General features: G+C 37.3%; 2 protein-coding genes across 3 annotated transcripts in view; one reads left to right on the top strand and one right to left on the bottom strand.

Moving 5' to 3' along the window:
* Positions 1-22,324, bottom strand: part of LOC139819413 (FAD synthase) — a 233,604-nt gene that overhangs the window by 190,228 nt on the left and 21,052 nt on the right. The window contains exon 4 of one of the 2 annotated variants that reach the window (XR_011733717.1): positions 15,189-15,209. The exons of the other annotated variant lie outside the window; for it this stretch is intronic. The gene's annotated coding sequence lies outside the window, so the exon portion shown is untranslated. Of the gene's footprint in view, positions 1-15,188; positions 15,210-22,324 lie in introns of those variants that run through there. 2 annotated transcript variants of the gene reach the window in all.
* LOC139819416 (KRAB-A domain-containing protein 2-like) lies at positions 6,798-10,802 on the top strand. The gene is given in 4 exon segments (XM_071788731.1): positions 6,798-8,238; positions 8,323-8,350; positions 8,352-8,404; positions 8,407-10,802. Coding segments are annotated over 4 exon segments (1,212 nt in total). The 5' UTR covers positions 6,798-7,280; the 3' UTR covers positions 8,580-10,802.

The following is a 22,324-nucleotide window of genomic DNA, read 5'->3' as shown; positions in this document are numbered from 1 at the left end:
TTATGGAGAAGATTCCGACAAACCTATTAAGACGCATGAGAGCATGTATCGCGATGAACGGTGGCCACTTCAAATATTTTCTGTAATTAAAGTATCTCTTCCAAAAATAACAAATCTGCCCTTTTCAGGGCAACCAAATATTTTATTACGAAGGACATTCTCTCAGAGTTTGCAATAATAATCTGTTCTGGAAGCAAAGTAAGAAGCGCAAATTTCGCGTTTAAAATTCGGAGGCATTAACCAATCAGACATTCACATTTAATAGCGCTAGTATCGCGAGTGTATCGTGAAATCGGTTTCCCAAAAAGATACGCGTCGGGAGCCTAGAGATGGCGCGCACCCCTACACCTTTCTACACTTAAAGGATACCAGTGCATCTTGCTGTAAACACAGCGATCGACAACTACGTTTATGCAAGCATTACTTCTGTAATAACTCACAATAATTCACTCGATTACATGGAGTAAATTATCGTAAGTTACTACAGAACCCCGGTTACGTGGAGAAATTATCGCAAGTTACTAGAGAAGTAACGCTCGCGTAAACATAGTAAGTGTGTATTTATTCGTAAAAAAATATTTTTTAGTATGTGAGTAAAGAGAGTGAAGTAAAGCAAAGAAAGTAAAGTTAGTAAGTGAGTTAAGAAGAGAGAACTAAAGGCAGAACGTGCTTGCACGTGTGTGCGCGTTCGTTGTGGCTGTTACTATGTTTACACGAGCGTTACTTCTGTAGTAATTTACGATAATTCACCAGATTACGCAGAGTGAATTATCATAAGTTTACTACAAAACCCCGTTTACGCGGAGGACTTATCGTAAGTTACTACAGAAGTAACGCTCTCCCTCTCTTCCTCTCCCTCTCCCACGCCTACTCCCTCTAAAGTAAGCGCGCGGATCCAATGTACGTATCGGTGAGAATCGATAACATCGATGTAGTAATAAAAGTTGACGGGGGCGCCTACGTAGCGGCGATGAGGGAAAAAACGTGGCGCAAGATATTTCCAAACACGCGATTGAAAACACCGAACCTCACATTACGAGCATACAATTAAAATGCCGCCGATCGGTATAAAAGAGGTACGTATAGACTTCCGGGATATGCGTAGACGATTAATTTGCTATATTATGCCGGAGAATGGGCCAACATTAATCGGAAGGCAGTGGCTAAGCGAATTCGGGTGCTGGCCGCTAGTTTTGCCAGGTTTATTTACGGGAGCGATAGAGTGCGAGAAGGACAGTACCGAATTTAAGCGAGTAAGGGATCGATTCCCAGATGTTTTTTCAAGCGAACAGGGTAAATATACGTGCAGGAAAATCGAATTAGCACTTAAAGAAAATTACAATCCGATCCAAATGAAAGCTTACCACGTGTCGTTCGCGCTACGCAATAGAGTCTCTCGAGAAATAAGGGCCAATTTCACCAACCACGGTTAGCTTAACCGACGCGACGGTTAAAGTTAGCAGGATTGACCAATAGAAATAAATCCACCCTGCTTTCTATTGGTCAATCCTGCTAACTTTAACCGTCGGTTAAGCTAACCGTGGTTGGTGAAATTGGCCCTAAATAGACTAGTAAAATGCGGAAATCTAGAACCAGTCAAAGTCAGCAAGTGGGCCACACCGATAGTGCTAGTGCTAAAAAGCAATGGAACTGTAAGAATACTGCGGTAATTTTAAGTTAACGGTTAACCCCTGTTTAATAATAATCAAGAGACACCCAATGCCCCTAAAGGAGCAAGTTTTTAAGACGTTGGGGACGGGGTCCAAATGGTCACAAATTGACCTGAAACACGCGTTCATGCAATTCGAGGTCGCTGAGAGACTGTTAACGATAATCACGCAGGAGGGGTTATATAGATACACTAAAATGCCAGAGGGGGTAGCTTCAAGCCCAGGCGAATGCCAAGAGATTTTGGACAAAATTTTACGAGAAATCTCACATGTAGAGAAATATATGTGACATGTACGGCACGGGCCCGTCGGACGACGAGGTCCACCGTGAAACGATAGATAAGATATTCGAATGATTACAAGCCGTGGGGCTTAGGGTAAAAAAAATGCAAGTTCTTGAAAGACAGTTTAGAGGTACTAGGATTTATAATAGACAAGAGCGGCTTGGAGACCGTCAGCGGCCAAAACACACGCAATATCGGGCGCACCGATAAATAAAAAACAGTTACAAGCGTACTTAGGCATATTAAACTATTACGAAGCGTTCTTAGAAAATAGAGCTCATAAACTGAAACTATTATACGAGCTAGGTAAACAAGCGACGTAGAATTGGTCGCCGGAATGCAAAGAAGCGTTTGAATGGTCAAAAAACGAGTTAATTTCAGACAAAGTCCTAGCGCTTTTTTTTTCTTCTTTTTATATAAAAATGAGCAACTTGTATTAGGTACAGACGCTAGTCAGTACGAACTATCAGCAATTCTATCGCACAGATACGCTAACGGCACCAAGTGACCAATTGCATTCGCCTCCAAGATAATACCAGCATCAAAAATGCACCGAGCATAATAATTGACAAAGAGGCAGAAGCTATAGTATTCGGGTTTAAAAAGTTCTATCAGTGTACGGTGCGCAGATTATTCTAAAAACAGATCACGAGCTTCTGCGATTTGTGTTCGGGCACAATAAAGGGGTCTCTGTAACAATGCATAACAGGATACAGCGATGGGCATGTTTCTTAGCAAGTTTCACGTATACAATAGAGATAGTACGCTCAACGGCGAACGAGAACTGTGACGGCGCTATCGAGATTACCTGTAGCACCAAAGTATTCGACATAGACAACGCAGCCATAAATTATTTTGAACAAAGATGCCAAGCGCTCACAGCGAAAGTAGTAGCAAAAGAAACAGCAAAAGATCGAGCTTTATGTAGAATCGTAGAATTTATGTCAAATAGATGGTCGGATGCAAAAAAGCTAACAAGAATTATTATTAAAAAAAATAAAACTAGGCCTCAAAAAGGGTTGTATAATGTGGGGACTCAGGGTAGTTATACCGAAAGCGCTCAGAAATCACGATATTAAAAGAAATTCATGTAACTTATTAAGGAATCGTAAAAATGAAAAAACTGGCACGCTTTCACTTCTGGTGGCCAGGCTTAGACAAAGACATCAAAAGGACCGCAAGTAGTTGCAAAACATGCCTGGAGAAGGGCAAAGCGCCGCCACACGCGCCGTTAACCCCATGGCCATGGCCGGCGAACTCATGGTCAAGACTGCACACGGATTTTCTCGGGCCACTCTTCGGGCAAATGTACATGATTATAATCAATGCGCACTCTAAGTGGCACGAGATAGTACGAATAGGGTCAAACATGAAAGTGTACAAGGTAATAGAGATATTCAAAGCACTATTTGTGAGATTCGGGCTACCACATCACGTGGTGAGCGACAATGGGCCCCAATACAGAAGCGAGATGTTGCAGGCTTTTCTAAGGGAGAATGAGATTAAGCAGAGTTTCGCTGCCCCGAATCACCCGGCGACGAACGGAGTAGAAGAGAATTTTGTAGGAACCTTTAAGGATAAGGTCACAAAAATTGTAAAATCGGGAAAAACAGTAGAGATAGCGGTGTAAATGTTTCTCTTCGACTACCGATGCACCGAGCATTGTACAACGGGTAGAACGCCGGCATGGCTCATGTATAGAACAGAACTCCGCAACAGATTCGATTTATTGCGGTCGGATGTGACGTCTGCAGTAGAAGAGAAACAATTAGCTCAGAAATCAGCAAGGCCAGGGAAGCGAAATGTAAAATTAGAGATAGGAGATAGAGTCATGGTCGATGACTTTCGCCAAGACACACACGGTAGATATCCAGGGACCATAGCAAAAATTCTATCACCGGTCACGTTCAAAATAGAAACTGACAATAAGGCGGTATGGAAAAGATATGTCGACCAGATTGTAAAATACACGGCAATAAAGCGAAATGCGAACAGCGAGGACACCTCTAAAAAGGGGAAAGACAGATCAGAGAGAATCCGGCAACAGCTTTCCGGCGTGGGAAAAAATAAAAAGAGGGAATTGTAGTGTCCCGGCGTAATAAATAGGAACCCGAGAGGTGCTGCCTCTCTGCGAGCGAAGCTTGGTACATAGCTAAGAGTAACGATAATCTAGCATTAAGATACGAGATCTGTAAAGGAAAACATGTCAAAAATACAGTGAGTAAGTCCTAACCGTTTCAAACATTTATTCCGATACACTATGGTACTATGGTAGACGCATTCAATTTTGCAAAATTGCAAATGTAAAGATTAATAAAAATTAATATTATTATTCAATTCCTTTCATTATTCTACGTATAAAAGTATGAAGGTAAAGTTATCAAAAAATGAATATTTTATGAGATATCTCATATTTTATATTAAAAATGTCATGACAAAATTTAAAATATTTCAGGAAATTCTTAACGAAAGAGAGTTTTATATTAGCGTTTTGAAAACGTCTCGACAAGGATTACAAAAATATGACATAAAAAATAGGGGTCCCCGTTTAAGGAACTCAATGTGACCTTCCCAGATAGCAACGTGTCTGCATTGTTGCCGGTATGTTGCCGACAACATAGTATGTGTTGCTATCAGAATTGTGGCAACTGAGTCCGCATTTATTGGTAAGTTGATTCCTGCACGGTATAACAATTTTGTATAGCAACTTGCCAGCAATTTGTTGGTAACTTATGCTGCGGTCTAAAATCGTCTGCTTCAAAATTCGAGCTGTTGCTGTCATGTTGCTGTAATAATTCATAAGATCACACAATGCTGTCATATTGTTAGCAACGCAAAGTAAATTTGATGCTGTTCTTTTGCCGACAGATTGCTGGCAATACATATATCCAATGTTGCCTGCGTGTTGCTTCAAATATTAAATTACTTGAAATCAATTGAATCAAATGTACGGCAAGTTGCCAGCATCATAAGCAATCACAGGTTTGCGCGATTTTGCTCAGACACACTTTGCTATCTGGATTAATGTGACTTTCCCAAGATCGTTCAAGTTCGATTCAATATCACCACATAATGGATAACTTGGTACCCTACAAATTTTGTATAAAACATTTCTTCCGAAAACGTCATCTTTCCGAGATAATTCAGTGTTCCGACCTTTTTGTTGTACCCTGTGCAAATGTCGGATCATCCGATAGATGGCATTCGATGAGATCCGTTTCTCGTATTTAAAATATGACAAACGATAGTGTGAGAACGGTATATAAATAAAGTGTACGGTACAACTTATATCATCAGTTGTATCGCACGCATATAATAAAGTGGCACACAATTTCAAATTAATCAATAATATTTATGGTTTTATAAAATTTTACATCCCTTCATAATTTTTAATGACCTATACCTGAGCAGATTTGGATACATTCGGTAAATAATTATATCTTGGCAGATCAAATCTGCTCAGATCTGGCCAGATAGAAACAATTTGCAGATCAAATTATATCTGGCCAGATCTAATAAACCAGATCTGGTCATATCTCGGCAGATGTAATTCTTTTTTCCCGAGCGTTTAGACCAATGAATATCCATCCATAATGAGTTCCATAAGCCAAAACACAAAGATGGTTGTAACCCTTATGACTGTCGTAAGTCGTAAGTCGGTGTCGGAAGTCAACGCACAAGGATTGACGTTAGCGTAGTATGTTGTATCAATCACGTCGCATCACGCGACGGATACGATATACGCTAATGTCAATCCTTATGCTTGACTTACGTCCACGACTACGACTATTATAAATTGCTACGCCATGTTATGTGCTTTGGCCCTAACATAGCATGCTTTATATTGGATGCTCATTGATCTAGACAGTCTTACGTTAGGCATATGCAGCGTTGCATTTTACATGCAAGATATAAAGCAAAAAACGTATAAAGCAAACTATTATGACCTACTCGCAAACAGCAATCAAACAAATAAAAAATAACGACTAATTGCGAATTGTTTATTAAAGAGGGGGTAAAACTTCAGATTAAGAGCGACCTCACCGATTTCAATGATCTTGATATATGTTGTCAAGATCATGACCCCGAGTGACCTTTAGAAGGTTTTAGCCATCGCTCGTTATTCGTTAAAAAGTTATTAACAAAAATAGTTTGAAAAATATAGCAGTTATTTTGAGTATTGGAAAGCATAAATAACTAATATATGTCAAAATAGTTCACGCATATACTTTCCACGCAAAACGAGTTGTCACATGGGTTCGTGGCGTGCTTTACAAGCTCGTTTAAGTAGAGGTGGTATTAAACAAGATAAGTTAGTTGATCATCTGTGTGATTATTTGTGGCGATATACAATAAACGAGTTCGTAAAGCACGCCACGAACCCATGTGACCGCAGGGGAGCGGAACCTACTGCCTCCACGCATATACTTTCCACGCGAAACGAGTTGTCATATGGGTTCGTGGCGTGCTTTACAAGCTCGTTTAGGTAGAGGTGGTATTAAACAAGATAAGTTAGTCAATCATCTGTGTGAATATTTGTGCAATATATAATAAACAAGCTCATAAAGCACGCCACGAACCCATGTGAGAACTGGTCTCGCGCGAAAAGTGTATGCGTGGAGGTAGTAAGTTTCGCCCCCCTACAGGGGGCTCTATTGTTAAACTAAGCGACACAAGCGTTCATACATGTATTTTTTCCACATACATATTAATCGTTTATGTCTTCCAATACTCAAAATAACTGCTATATTTTTCAAACTTTTTAACGAATAACGAGCGACGGCTAAAACCTTCTGAAGGTCACTCAGGGTCATGACCTTGACAACATATATCGAGGTCATTGAAATCGGTGAGATCGCCCTTAATCTGAAGTTTTACCAAAGAGGGATATATGTATATCTGTTACAGTCAAAGCCCGAAACGCAGGCATTCCTAGGATTGACTTATAGTCAATCCTCAGGAACGACCAAGCGTCTTAGTCAAAGCCCGAAATAAGTTTTGCGTTTCGGCTTTTGACTAGTCAATCCTAGGAATAACTAATACGGCTAGTCAAAGTTAGAAACTAAAGAAAAATCACTTTGGACTTTGACTAGTCAATCCTAGGTGTGACTACGAGGCCATCTGACAATAAGTCTGATATGCGCCTTGCACATGCATCTAACCTAATCTGATCTGTCAGCTGTCCGTGAGCGAGTTACGGTGCGTTGCAAGTTATTACACATCGAGCAAGCAGTAGTTGTGCGCACGTCTGTATCGTTTTGTGATATGTTTTATTTATTATTAGTTGTTATTACGCATTCTTAAAATAAGTATAACAACATTCAAAATGAGTGAAAACGAATGTAATATAACCAATGAGGTGGACATGAACCATATGAAAACTACATTTATGGAAAGAGTTGTGAGTTTGAAGAAAACGGCATGTTCATTTCATATTGAAACCAGACAAAAGTATGAAGAGTTGATCAGTGAGGTAGAATCTGCAAAGATGGCAAAAAAAAGGACATCGTTACAATATCGGCGTCTGAAGCGTTATGACATCTTGCGTGTTGGGAATATAAAAAAGTTGATTATGCCGCTCTCTGATAAGAATAACGTATGTTACTATGTCACAGATGACGAGTTGTTTGATGTAATTGACAGTGTTCATCGTGAGTGTGGTCATGGAGGTAGAGATCGTACAGTAAAAGCACTAAGAGATAAATATGCAAATGTTACGATAGAATGCATTAACTTGTATTTAGATTTATGCATACCATGCCAAAAGAAAAAGAGTCATCCTAAGAAGGGACTGGTGGTGAAACCATTAGTATTTACAGAGATTCATGCACGCGCACAAGTTGATCTCATTGACATGCAGACGTGTCCCGATCGTGATTTCAAGTATATCTTAAACTATCAAGATCACCTGACAAAATTCGTGATTTTACGTCCTCTGAAAACAAAGACCGCAGAAGAAGTGGCTCACATTCTCTTAAATATTTTTTGTATTTTGGGTGCCCCTTCAGTACTTCAATCGGACAATGGCAGAGAGTTCGCCAACCGCATTATTGAAGAATTGAAAACCATGTGGCCTGAGTTATCTATAGTACACGGTAAACCGCGGCATTCCCAAAGTCAGGGTAGCGTAGAGCGGGCAAACCAAGACGTACAGAAAATTTTGTTTGCGTGGCTGGAAGATAACAAGACCAATCGTTGGAGTGAGGGGCTTAAGTTCTGTCAACTGCAGAAAAATTGCGCTTATCACACTGGAATACGACAAACTCCATTCGAAGTCATGTTTGGTAAGCATAACTTTAATACGTAAGTTTCTGTATACAAATACTACCTATAGATAAGTGAAGAAGTTGACCGATTTTTTGTTACAGGAAGAAAAGCTCACGTAGGAATACAGACTACCAGATTCTATAAAAAAGATTCTCCGAACTGAGGAAGAATTAGAAAGCACTTATATAAATCTATCAACAGAAGAGAACAAAAATACATCTGTTGTTCCAAAACAAGACGATTCCAATCCAATTACAAATCCCGTAGAAGAAATAAATATTCGACAAAACGTCCCCACGGATATAAAAATATGTTGTATTTGCAAAAAAGAAAGCTCTGGAGCACATACCTGCTGTAAATGTGGGCAAATTGTACAATGCGCTGATAGTACTATAAGTACAGAAGAAGGCTTTGGAAGTACAGTGGTATGTATCCGCTGCGCGCAAAAAGAATTAATAACTATAAATAAAGAAAAGACTATTGATGGACTTCAAGCTCAAGCAAATACTATGAAACAATTATCCGATAAAAAATTTCCACCTATTGAGGTGGGAAAAACTATTACTGTGCCTATTCCATGCGTGGATAGAGCAAAAGGTGACGCTCGAAATGTGCTTGGCATAATAACAGAAAAAACCGGTGATGGATTGTATAAGGTAGGCACCAAACAAGGAACTATAAATACACTTTTCTCAAGGAATCAGATACAAGAATGTAAGGAAAATTTGATTAATGTTAATGACATACCCAATATAGAATTATCCTTGAGAGAAGTTAGTACCAAAGATTCAAAGTTTGGAGGCCAAGGCTTTATAAAATGTAATTGTAATAAAAGGTGTAATTCTAATTTGTGCAAATGCAAAAGGTCAAACGTATTGTGTAATTCTAAATGTCATAAATCAACTGATTGCCAGAATAAGTGATTCACTTATTCTTAATTTTTATTGTCGATTTATGATATTTCGATAATTATTTCTTCTTAATTCTTTTTTATACTATGTATTTCAAATTCTTTTATCTGTACTTTTGAAAGAGGTTTTTTATATTGTCTCTCTAATTTTAAAAATATTTCTTTTTTATCAATTAATTTAAAAAATAATTAAAATATTTTTATGTTATGTGCTTTTAAAGAGAGTATATTTTATGTTCTAAGAGGCTAAATTTTTACCAAAGATATGTCTATTTTATATTATTAATTACAGTATTTTATATTATGTTAAAAGTACATACCTAACTAACACTAAATATAGGTACTTTCTAAGTGTAAGATGTTATGTTTGATGATGCCAGAATAAGTGATTTACTTATTCTCGATTCTTACACTTATTGTCGATTTATGATATATATTTCGATAATTATTTCTTCTTAATTCCTTTTTATACTATTTCAAATTCTTTCATGTTCTGTACTTTTTAAAAAAATTTTTTATGTTGTCTCTAATTTTAAAAATAATTTTTTTATATTGGTTATTTAAAAAAATAATTAAAATATTTTTATGTTATGTGCTTTTATAAAGAGAGATTTTATGTTCTAAAAGGCTAAATTTTCATCAAAGATATGTCTATTTTATATTAACTAGTAATTACAGTATTTTATATTAAAATTCTTTTGTGTTCTGTACTTAACCAACCTAACCCGTTGTCTACCTAACCAACACTAAATATAAGTACTTTCTATATAAGATGTTATGTTTACAAAATATTTTACTAAAGCTACATTTTTAAACTTAAGGAGAAAAACTATGTACAAAAGTAAAGTAAAGTAAAAAGCTACATTAGGTTAACATAATGTAACTTATAATTTATAAAGTGAGAATATTACAATACATAGGTTAGATGACGCGCTTTAAAAGTATTTAACTGTTTAAAGCGTTTTAAACCAATATTTTACCAAAGCTACATTTTTAACCTTAAGGAGAAAAAACTGTGTACAAGAGTGAAAAAGTAAATAAAAAAACCACATTATGTTAACAATAAGAACTTAATTTAGTAAAAATAATCTTGATTTTATTTGTTAACAGTCACACAGTCTGAATTAAAGCCACACCTAGGATTGACTGGTCAAAGTCCGAAGTGATTTTTCTTTAGTTTCTAACTTTGACCAGCCATATTAGTTATTCCTAGGATTGACTAGTCAAAGTCCGAAGTGATTTTTCTTTAGTTTCTAACTTTGACTAGCCGTATTAGTTATTCCTAAGATTGACTAGTCAAAAGCCGAAACGCAAAACTTATTTCGGGCTTTGACTAAAACGCTTGGTCGTTCCTGAGGATTGACTAGTCAATCCTAGGAATGCCTGCGTTTCGGGCTTTGACTGTAACATATCCACAGAAGAGAGATAAAGGGCAAGCTTTTGAATCCACAATAGTGCAAAGGAGGGGCGTCAATAAGGCCGTTTTTTGGACCACGTCAGAATCGCTCCAAACTGTGATATTTTATTCCTACCGATGTAGCTCACAACCTCCTAGAACCGTTTGCTGTCCGAGCAATTAGAGCCTGAGAACGGGCAACTTGAAATCTCAAAAATCAATGGAATTTTTCACATGGTGGTAGTGCCGGTCTCATTTCAGCATGTCATTGTTGGGAGGGAGGGAGGAAGAAAGGGTGGGAGGTAGAGGGGGGAAAGGAGAGGGAGGAAGAGAGAGGGGAGAGGGGGAGAGGGGAGAGAGAGAGAGAGAAAGGGAGGGAGGGAGAGAGAGGAAGGGATCGCTCCAAACTGTGGTATTTTCTTCCTACCGATGTAGCTCACAACCTCCTAGAACCGTTTGCTGTCCGAGCAATTAGAGGCTGAGAACGGGCAACTTGAAATCGCAAAAATCAATGAAGTTTTTCACATGGTGGTAGTGCCGGTCTTATTTCAGCATGTCATTGTTGGTAGGGAAGGAGGAAGGAAGGGTGGGGGAGGGAAAGAGGGAGAGCGGGAGATAAAGGGGGGAAGAAAAGGAGGGAGGGGGGAGGTAGAGGAAAAAAGAGGGAGGCAAAAATCGCTCCAAACTGTGGTATTTTCTTCCTACCGATGTAGCTCACAAACTCCTAGAACCGTTTGCTGTCCGAGCAATTAGAGGCTGAGAACGGGCAACTTGAAATCGCAAAAATCAATGGAGTTTTTCATATGGTGGTAGTGCCGGTCTCATTTCAGCATGTTATTGTTGGGAGAGAAGGAGGGAGGGAGGGAGGGTGGCAGGTAGAGGGGAAGGGAAGTAGAGGGGGAGAGAGACAGAGAAAGGGTGGGAGAGAGAAAGAGGAAGAGGGAGGCAGAGGGTGGCAGAAGGAGGGAGAGGGAGGCAGAGGGAGGCAGAGGGAGGCAAAGGAAAGGAAAGGGAGGGAAGGAGAAGGAGAGAGGAAAAGAGAGAAAGAGAGAAAGAGAGAGAGAGAGAGAGAATGACGGGAACCAGACGGGAGGGAGCAGGTCTGCCTTCCTCTCCCTTCCTCTGCCACTTTTTGCCTCCCTCTCCCTCCCTTCCTTCCCTTTCCCTATCTCTCTTTTCCTCTCTCTCTCCCTCCCTCCTTTCCACTCTCTCTCTCTCTCTCTCTTTTCCTCCTTTTCTCCCTCCCTCCCAACAATAACATGCTGAAATGAGACCGGCACTACCACCATATGAAAAACTCCATTGATTTTTGCGATTTCAAGTTGCCCGTTCTCAGTCTCTAATTGCTCGGACAGCAAACGGTTCTAGGAGTTTGTGAGCTACATCGGTAGGAAGAAAATACCACAGTTTGGAGCGAGTTTTGCCTCCCTCTCTTCTCCTCTACCTCCCCCTCCCTCCTTTTCTTCCCCCCTCTATCTCCCGCTCTCCCTCTTTCCCTCCCCCACCCTCCCTTCCTCCTTCCCTACTAACAATGACATGCTGAAATGAGACCGGCACTACCACCATGTAAAAAACTTCATTGATTTTTGCGATTTCAAGTTGCCCGTTCTCAGCCTCTAATTGCTCGGACAGCAAACGGTTCTAGGAGGTTGTGAGCTACATCGGTAGGAAGAAAATACCACAGTTTGGAGCGATTCTGACGTGGTCCAAAAAACGGCCTTATTGACACCCCTCCTTTTTGCTATAAAAGTTAATCATATTTTTAAAAAACTAAGGTTTTAAAAAAACTTTTACGACAAACCCTGATAGAAATTTAATACTGTAAGTGATTTTTTGGCTAGTAATTAATCACTTAAAAGCACTATTAAAAGCACTGTTAATAGTGCTTTTAATAGTGCTTTTAAGTGATTAATCACTAGCCAAAAAATTACTTACAGTATTACATTTCTATAAGGGAAAACTGTGTAATTTTATGTAAAATAAATAGAAACAAGTAGAAACTTGCACATTGATTCCTCTATAAGGAAGCCTGTTTTTGTATGCATAATTATTAGTAGATATTTATTAATTTGGCTTCCTCATAGAGGAAGCAATGCAGGTTTCTACTTGCACACTTAAAAACTATAAAGAAGCAATGTGCAAGTTTCTACTTGCTCACTTAAAAACTATGAGGAAGCTATGTACAAGTTTCTACTTGCACATTTAAAAACTATGAGGAAGCAATGTGCAAGTTTGTACTTGCACACTAAAAAACTATGAGAAAGCAATGTGCAAGTTTCTACTTGCACACTTAAAAATTATGAGGAAGCAACGTGCAAGTTTCTACTTGCACACTTTTTTTATGAATAGAGTATCATTAAAGATAGATTGGTGTTGAATTTGGCAATGATCGATGAAGGGGTTACCAATTTTTGCCTAAAAAGTGTACAAATCATACACGTAATCTTATATATAAGGTATCATTAAAGGGAGGTTGTTTTGAATTTGGCGAAGATTAGTGAAAGGGTTACCGATTTCTGCCAAAAAAATGTACAGGGTAGACCGAGGCAAATCGGATTACTAATTAGCACGATAAAATTGCTTGTTTAAAATAAAATACTAAAGAAAATTGTCTTAAAACTTATATTAATCCGATTCGCCTCAATCTACCCTAAGTTATTTGATAGATAGCCGATCCTCAAAACCGATCCTCAAAAAATTTAAATTCGACGTTTTCGAACATAAGCAACACATTGGCATCGAAAATTCAAAATAAAATTTTTACTTCGGTCTTTTCTACCCCTATTTCATATATAATTTTTTTAAATTAGGTTGATTAGACTTAGCTTTATATGCGATCAAAATTATGGACCTTTGATCGCGTATAAAGCTGGGTCTAATCAACCAAATCTTAAAAAATTATATATGAAATAAGGGTAAAAAAGACTGAAAAATATAATAAAATTAGAAATAGATCGATATCTCCAAATTTGCGGAAGTTAGAGCAACCATGGACATTTCTAAAAAAATACAAAATTTAAAAAAAAAACCCTTTACCGATCATCGCCAAATTCAATACCAACCTTCCTTGAATGATATTCTATCGATTAAAAAAAAAGCAGCCCGATATCTCAATATTTACGGAAGTTAGAGCAATCACGGACATCAAATCTGCACATACACACATACATACATACGGACATGCGATTTTAATGCAATATTTCGACATTTTAGAACACTCTGAACATATTGGCATCAAAAACTCAAAAACCAATCTCTTTGTTGGTTTCTTCTACCCCTATTTCATATATAAATCATTTAAATTTGGTTGATTAGACCCAACTTTATACGCAATCAAAGGTTCATATACGAAATTCACGAAAACAAAGCTTCCTCTATGAGGAAGCAAAAAGGATCATGAAAATTGGTTAAAGTTATTTTCGAGATATTTTGGTTATTGTATTTGGAAACAAAAAATACGTTTAAAATTTAAATTGCACAGACGGCAAACTACTGACAAGACAAAAAGTATTGCGTTTTCTAGGATAGATTTGACAACAAAAAGATTTTCTTGATCCTTGAGCAACCTTTTCAAAAGATTCAAATATGTCATTAGACTCGTGAAAATGTCAACAAATTAATAAAGTCGATTATACGAGCTATACGAGCTATACGAGTCAGGCGCGGTACGTGGTGCGCAAATAAAGAAATTAATAGTTACAGAAGTAACGAATTACACATGTATCAAGAGACACGGTAGTGTCTCGTGCCAAGTATACGCGGAGCGGGACCGACCGTGACTCTTTTACGCGACGCGACGGGTTGCGAGTACTCGAGATGTTGAGATCTCGATAACGAATGAACGGATCAAGTTCTAAGTAGGCTTGATCGATAGCTTGGGGTCCAATTAGGGGGGGGGGGGTTTCTCTTATAATATTCCGCTACGTGCCCTACGAGCGGAGATATTGCGACGCAAAGTCCAAATGTGAAAATTTTTTAATTAAGATACTATATCTAACGCCGATGTCTTATTACATATATATAATCAGAAATGTCACTTTCACTTTTTCGACACTGGCGGCTGGCGGCGTTAGTATCGCAGTGCAGTGCAGACAGTGCGTTCGGATCAGCGCGCTGTCAGCTGTCAGTCATTATTAACCTAACACGGTAGTGCCTCGCCGGTCTCGCGTCAAGTACGCGCGGAGCGATACCGACCGTGATGACTCTTTACGCGACGCGACGATTAATATTTTTTCTGATTCAAGGTCGTAATTACTATAAAATCTCCCGTTTATGCGGAAGAATTATCGTATCGTTCGTAAGTTACTACAGAATTAAGTAACGCTCGCGTAAACGTAGTATAGGTTAGATTATCGGATTCTTATAAAATGTAATAAAAATAACACGATGTTATATATGCGGTTTGGCGTGAATATATATCGCGACAATAGTCGAGGTGGTTGAAGAAATTGTGTATAATGTCCCGATTCAACAGCCTCTGTCCCTGGTTGAGAGTGTTAATAATTTGGAAGACAGCATGCATGATGTATTGGTTGGTATAACAATTAATTGCTGCCAGTTCTAGATGTATTGAACAGTAAGTGATACTGATTATACAATACATTTTTACTTTGTAGAGGATGATTACGTGGCTGTATATTGGAGCGACAAATGGATTACAGGATAGTGACGGCACTCTTGGTCTATAAATAACAAAAACGATTCGTAATCTTAGAAACTAGGAAAATAAATTAGTATTTACAGTATATGCTATATATTGAATACATTGTTTAATGCGTCATAAAAAGAACCAAACTGAAATATGCTATAAAAATGTCGATAAGTCTTTAAATATTTTACGAAGTTATAAATAAAGCAAGGAATATTAAGCTTTATACTTTTTCTTTTAAGAGGATGCTAAAGCTAAGGCCGAACTTCCTCGACGTCGGTAATGTCAACTCTGTCAACTAAAGCAAAGGCCGAACTGATATTGGAGACCTCGCGTGGTGACAACGCAAAACTCCAATTTCAGTGTTACCAACCAATTTCAGGTTCTATGAAGTGGTGTATGTCCGTACACGTACACACACCACACACCACTGAATTGCTCACACGGACGCACGGTAGAGAGACATACAACGCCGCGCGGCGTTGCCGCGTCTATGGATTCTTTAGCAATACGGCCTGAACCTGAAAATGCTTTCTGGCCGTCCGTAGCAGAAGGCAGTAACGTATCAGGGCCGATAAGCACCCGCTTTTTTATAAATTACATATATTCTTATGCACACATGTGCGTATATATATATATAATATGTATCTAATTATTATGTGTATGTTTATACTTGTCTGATGACAAATAATAACAGTAGCATAATTGAAAATGTGAATTAGTATACATAGTATATTGACGCGGGTACTTATTAGACTTGGCAATTTACTGCATCTCTTGCACCTCAAATAATTTTTTTCTTGTAATGTAAATGAATGATGTAAAACTCTTTCAAAGGATCTATCCATTCTTGATGGGGTAAAATAATAACTTCTATAACAAATGCAATAAATATTAAATTTATAGTATTGATTTATATAACTAATTTTATTCTATCTTTATATAGAAAAATATACACTCAGTCTTAGCATCAGAGTAGAAGGTAACGCAGCTGATGAACAGTATAGATAACAAACTGAATAAAAATCTTAATTATTATAACATAATGATATTAGGGTAGACCGGGGCACGTTGTCACGCGGGGCACGTTGTCACTTTGGCTTTATTTAAAAAACTAATAACCGGAGGGCAGCACCCGTCATTCCCAAAACGTGTTAGTGTATGCCCATCTTTGGTGTGTTTACAGTCTTGAGATTGCGCCAGCCGTGTTGACGTAAAATCAACTTGAAAGTTTTTTGCGACCGTAAGTAAAATTTTATTGTCTAATATTCAACGTACTGGACATGAAGCTTATGTTTTTTTAGAATAGACCTTTATATTATCTTAAAGTATGTACTTTTACCTACCGCGTGCAGTACCTAACCTTACGAATATCTCAAACGTGTCGGAAATGAGGCTGTTTGAAGTAAAAAAATGCCCTCGGGGCACGTTGTCACGAATTTGATGGGAATCTATTGCGAATCTTCGGATGACGATAACGAATAAAAATATTTTATGTTTAATCACCGACATGATTATAAAAGAAAAAATGTTTATCAATAAGTTGCGCATTCGAGTGGAATTCTTGCCTATTTAGATTAGGACGAAAACTTCGTGCTTTTTGTACTTTTTTGAAATAAAATAAATGTTTCTGTGAAAGATTTTACTTTTTTACATTGCAGCGCACTATAATATATTGATATTTACGTTGTATACAGTTTGGATTACATTTTGCATGCAATTACATTTGATGCGACAACGTGCCCCGGTCACGGGGCACGTTGTCACAAGCAACCTGTCGTTATTTATTGTTATGTAACAACTGTAGAGTAATAATCACACAAAATTCGATACTGTCCAATTGAAGCTGAGGGTTCACTCGAAATTTTGGCATATCAAAGTGCTCTTAAATATTGAATGTAAAAAATACAAAAAATATTTAAAAAAATGTGTGACAACGTGCCCCGGTCTACCCTAATAATTAAGATTTTTATTCAGTTTGTTAATTATCTATAACTGCATAACGTGCAGTTTACGCCGAAGCGGCTGTTTTAACGCGAGCGATATATGTTTCGTCGACGGATGATTAGCTACTAATTATGATTGTATACAGAAAGTGGATATTTGCGTAAAGTATCGTTGCCTCGCGAATAAAGTCGAAGGACCGTCGAGAAGAGGAAGCTCGCGGTGCTTTCATTTCCCTTCCGAGTGCGCTTCAATCTTTTATTCGTTTTCGCCCTCGTTTTCGTTTCCATTGTTAGTATGCGACAGCCGTTACTGCACTCCATGAAGGGTATCATTGCTTTGTCGAATAATACATAAGCAAAAGAGATGTCTTTCCTTGTGCTTAGAAATCCAAACAGATTTGATTTCGAGAATCATAAAGAAATTGTATTGTGTTACTTTCTTTCCATCGCGGCGAGTACCTAATAGTTTTTATTCATTTATAGTTTACAAGTATACATAGTACTCGAAAAGAAAGAAAAAAAGTGATCGTCGCGGTTTTTTTCACAGAGACGGGCAAACGTGAAACTGTGTTCACGTTGCCCGACTAAATTAAACTCCGATGCTACAAGTATTTAGTTTTTATCCATCGGGACTTTAGGATGTCGCATGCCGCGAATGTTGATATCAAGAATAATTATGATTTATCTTACTTATTGTTAGTGGAGTACGTACATCATTTCGGCTTAGAAACGAAGACGATGACGACGATGACGATCAAACGAACGCTTCCGTTCTTGTCCCAAAATTGTTTTCGTTTTCTCTTGTAGCGAACGTTTCGAGAAATTTGCTTACGACGGTTTGTTAGCATATGTCTCACAGTAATTAACGATTATACAGAGCCGTCATATTTTCCACAACGCGTCGGGAAAAAATTGAATGGTTTCTAATATGTATTTAGAGAATGTTGATTCATCATATTATTCTTTCAAACTTGCTTTCCTCCTTTTGAAAATTTACACCAAGAGAAACTTTTGTTACATATTACTTTATATTGATTTTTTTTAACATCTTTATTTCTTAAAAAGGAAACGAAAACCGTAGAAGAAAATTATTAAACTTATCTTTATCGTGTTGGAAATTCATTCAATTTTATCGCTACGTGTCTCAACTTCTCTTGTTAAAAACAAAAAACTAATTTATAGCTTTTAATTTTACATATAATTGTTAAATTTCAGTTTTGTCAGATGCGATTTGTGCGAGCTTATTTCGTGGAGCAAATATTTTGTTGCGTTTTCGAGAAAGTGTTTATCCGATCATTAGCGAAGCGACGCGATGCATTTATATTCGATCACGAGGGACTATGCGCAAATTTTCGCATTGTTTGCGGATTTTATAACTTTATTGACAAATATAAGATCTAAGATCTTTCGCATAACTGATTTACGATTAAACTTGCGCTTTATTGAGGCTCAGATGTACACCCGTCTGTATCACGTCAATAAAAATCTGGCAGCAAAACGTGTATCAATTCATTCGTTTAGCAAAGGATGCGCGTTGACCTTAGAAGCGCACGTTGGAATTTCATCCGGAGGGAAAAAAACTTTGTCGCGTTTTTTTAATCTTTCTGATTCTCAAAATAAATTCTTCGTGTATATTTTTTTGTGCTCATAATATTATTTGATTTTTGCAGATTAATTTTCTTTTCATGAAATACATTTTGGCAACTATGCCGTCTATATAGAAAGAACCCACTCGGCATGTTATGTTGCTGAAATATTGAAATATTCGGAAATAGTGCAGAAATATTTCGTTAACATTTCATTTGTAACTATGCATCTGAAATATTTCAGAAATGTACCTGCATCATGTTTTTTATAATATTGCATTAACAATATTTCTGAAATCTTTCAGAAAGTTGTTTACAATATTTGCAAGTTTCTGTAATATTGCAAAAAAATGTAGCAGATGTAATATTTAAGAAATATTTCTGAAACATTATAAAATTCTTATTCAATTCTTCTCTAACGAAGATTATATTCAGAGCAAAGAATCATTAGACAAGCGATATATTAGAGCTAACAAGTAACACTACCCAAGTGTAAATCGCCGATTTGGATAATTTTTTAATATGTTTTAGTAGACGAAAATTTTCTAATTCTTTTTTCCCGGGTTGACATAGAAAACTAAAAAAAAAAAACATTTTTATCTTCTTTTCTACCCCTATTTCATATATAATTCTTTAAAATTTAGTTAATTAGACCTAGCTTTATACGCGATCAAAGATCCATATCAAGGGACACGGTGGTGTCTCGCGCCAAGTGCACGCGAAGCAAGACCGCATCGTGACTCTTTTGTAATGTGTGTGCGTGTGTGTGTGTGTGAGTGTGCGTGTGCGTGTGCGTGTGCGTGTGCGTGTGCGTGTGCGTGTGCGTGTGCGTGTGTGTGTGTGTGTGTGTATACATCTTCCATCGCATAAATTCTGCAAATGCACTTTAAAATACATATGATATAAAGGCACATAATAAAAATTTATGCAGAATTATTCTTATTGTTAGTACAAAGTAATCGGAGCATGATCCTGGAGACGTCCCATGTCCGTGATATCGTCATCGTGGACGAGGCCTGAAGCCCACAGAAAAAATAATAAAAATAATATAATATGTGCGTATGCGTATGTATGTGCGATTGCGTATGCGTGTGCGTGTGTATGAATATGTATGTTCAATTGCATTACGGTTTTATGTAATATTATTTACTTTCGACAGTAACACTAAAAAAAAATAATATATTTCATTTATATATGTATTTTCGTTTATATTTCCCAACATTTTATCAACGAAATAATAAATAGAGAGTTTTTTGTCCTAAATAACATTACCATTTTTCTTTCTTCAAATATACCCTAGAATTCCAAAAAATCCTGATTTTACCATACTAAGTGTACGCTACCCAGTGTACTAAGAGAGAGAGAGAGGGACAGCGATGAGAGAGGGAAAGGAGGAGAAAGAGAGAGAGAGAGAGAGAGAGAGAGAGAGAGAGAGAGAGAGAGAAGAATAAATGGGTGCATGCAAATTACATACATAGAGAAAGGAATAATAATACGAGAGATATCTGTCCTTGTCTAACGAGGCATCTGTACGACATATCTGTCAAAGCTCGTTCTTTGAAACGGCTTCTTAGATCGCAAAATCCTTTTACAGGAGTAAAGTTTAGGTACTAATGAAGGGTGGAATTGTAAAATAATTAGTAATAACTGAGAAAAATGTAAAAATGCCTAACGAGATATCTGTATCATATATCTGTCCTGGTTCGATTGCTGTGTACAAACCAAACAATGTACCCAACCCCAAAACTGCCCACAGCTGCGTGCGCCATCGCGCCATCTCTCGCAAGATCCGTGAACTACTGCTGTGACATGATTGCTGCTCTGCGTGAATATTTTTGTGAAAAATATACACGATCGTTTCAAAGCTCTCATTTTTATTGCAGGCTTTCAATCTCAATTTCAAAGGTACGTTATTGTTTGTGCACGTCTTCTGAAGAGTGGGAAAGTTTCATTTCGTACATATTACTTATACAACTGTTTATATTAGAAAATAAGGTTATGAGGTGACAAAATTTAAAAAATTTTTTTAATTATTACTAATTATTTGACAATCCCACCCTTCATTAGTACCTCTACTTTACTCCTGTAAAAAAATTTTGCGATCTGTAAAGCCGTTTCAAAATGAGACCTTTGACTGTAATTGTCGGTAATTTGAACGGCTTTAGCATCCCCTTAAGGGGATGCTGGAGCCGTAGCCGAACTCGATCGGCGTCGGTAAAGAAGACCGGCAAACTATATTTGTCCTTGTATAGACAAAGATATAGACAAGGATAGCACGCTACATTGCACGCACACATACGCACGATGCACATCGACATTATACTTTTATATTACGCTTCCAAATCTTGATTTGGAGGGTTTATCGATGTTTTTCTTGTTGTGCAATTCGGGGGAACTTGTTTTCGCGTTCGTACCAATGGTATATCTCTTATATGAAATACATCTTGTGACGAGCTGACAGCTCGCCGCAACTCGAGACGCCATATTGGGATAAGAGTAGGATAAGGAAATCTGTGCTTCCGTAATTTTTTCTCGTTTTCTATATAAAATCGGAGTTCCCCCGAATCATTAATGTATGTACTGCAATTCTGGAGAAGGATTTTTAATTCTGTCAAATTAATACGACGCTACGTGCCGACAAAAAATGCTGGTAAAACAGACGGCTCCAGCATCCTCTTAAGAGGGTCAAAGAAAGAAAATTTCTGATTACGGCTTGCCCAATGATTCGAGCTTAAACTCGATTGAAAATCGAGTTTGATAGTTGAAAGGAATGAAATATTAATGAAATCTTTTTAATAAAGAGAAAATGGTACCTCGTACTATAAACTACAGTGTTCATATTAAAATAATTAAGATGTATTTATATACACGAGAACATAAATAAATAAATATTATATAATGTATACATAGCTATATGTATGTATGTAAACAAATGGATATTATTTGTACATAGTTATGGCAATAATTATATATATATATATATATATATATATATATATATATATATATGTAGGTCTAGAGGTATGTTCCGGGACTGTTTACGTTTTTTGAAATGTACAGTCCTGGAATATAACGCATATATATGTAATCAGATTCAAAAAATTGTCCCGAAACGTGCCGTAGGACATGAATTTTTTCCAGGACAGTCCTGGAAACTGCCAAATGTCCTGGAATATACCGATGTAAAAAAATAAAAGTCCCGGAACATACTTCCGGACCTACATATATATATATATATATCATAAAACCCGACTGTTTGTCTGTCCGTCCGTCCGTCTGTCCGCGAACTACTCATTCGTTAATGGACCGAATTTTTACCAAAGGTACATGAAATAGGGGTAGAATTTCCCGGGGAGTGCTATAGGGGGTATAGTTTTTCGTTACTGATTTTCTGGAAACTGGTTTTTTTAATTTCTTCAATTTTTCGGGAAATAATTGACGGAATTTCAAAGAATTGTATATAAAACAGGGGTTGAATTTTCCGGGAATTGCGATTATGTGTATAATTTTTTGTTTCTGATTTTTTAGAAACCGGTAACAAAATTTGTCTAATTTTTTGGGAAATAATACGTAATTTTTCGGGAAATAATAAGTGGGATTGCCATGATGTGTATAGT

Source organism: Temnothorax longispinosus, chromosome 9, assembly GCF_030848805.1.
Source record: "Temnothorax longispinosus isolate EJ_2023e chromosome 9, Tlon_JGU_v1, whole genome shotgun sequence".
Classification (NCBI taxonomy): domain Eukaryota; kingdom Metazoa; phylum Arthropoda; class Insecta; order Hymenoptera; family Formicidae; genus Temnothorax; species Temnothorax longispinosus.
This window is presented reverse-complemented; position numbering and strand designations above follow the sequence as displayed.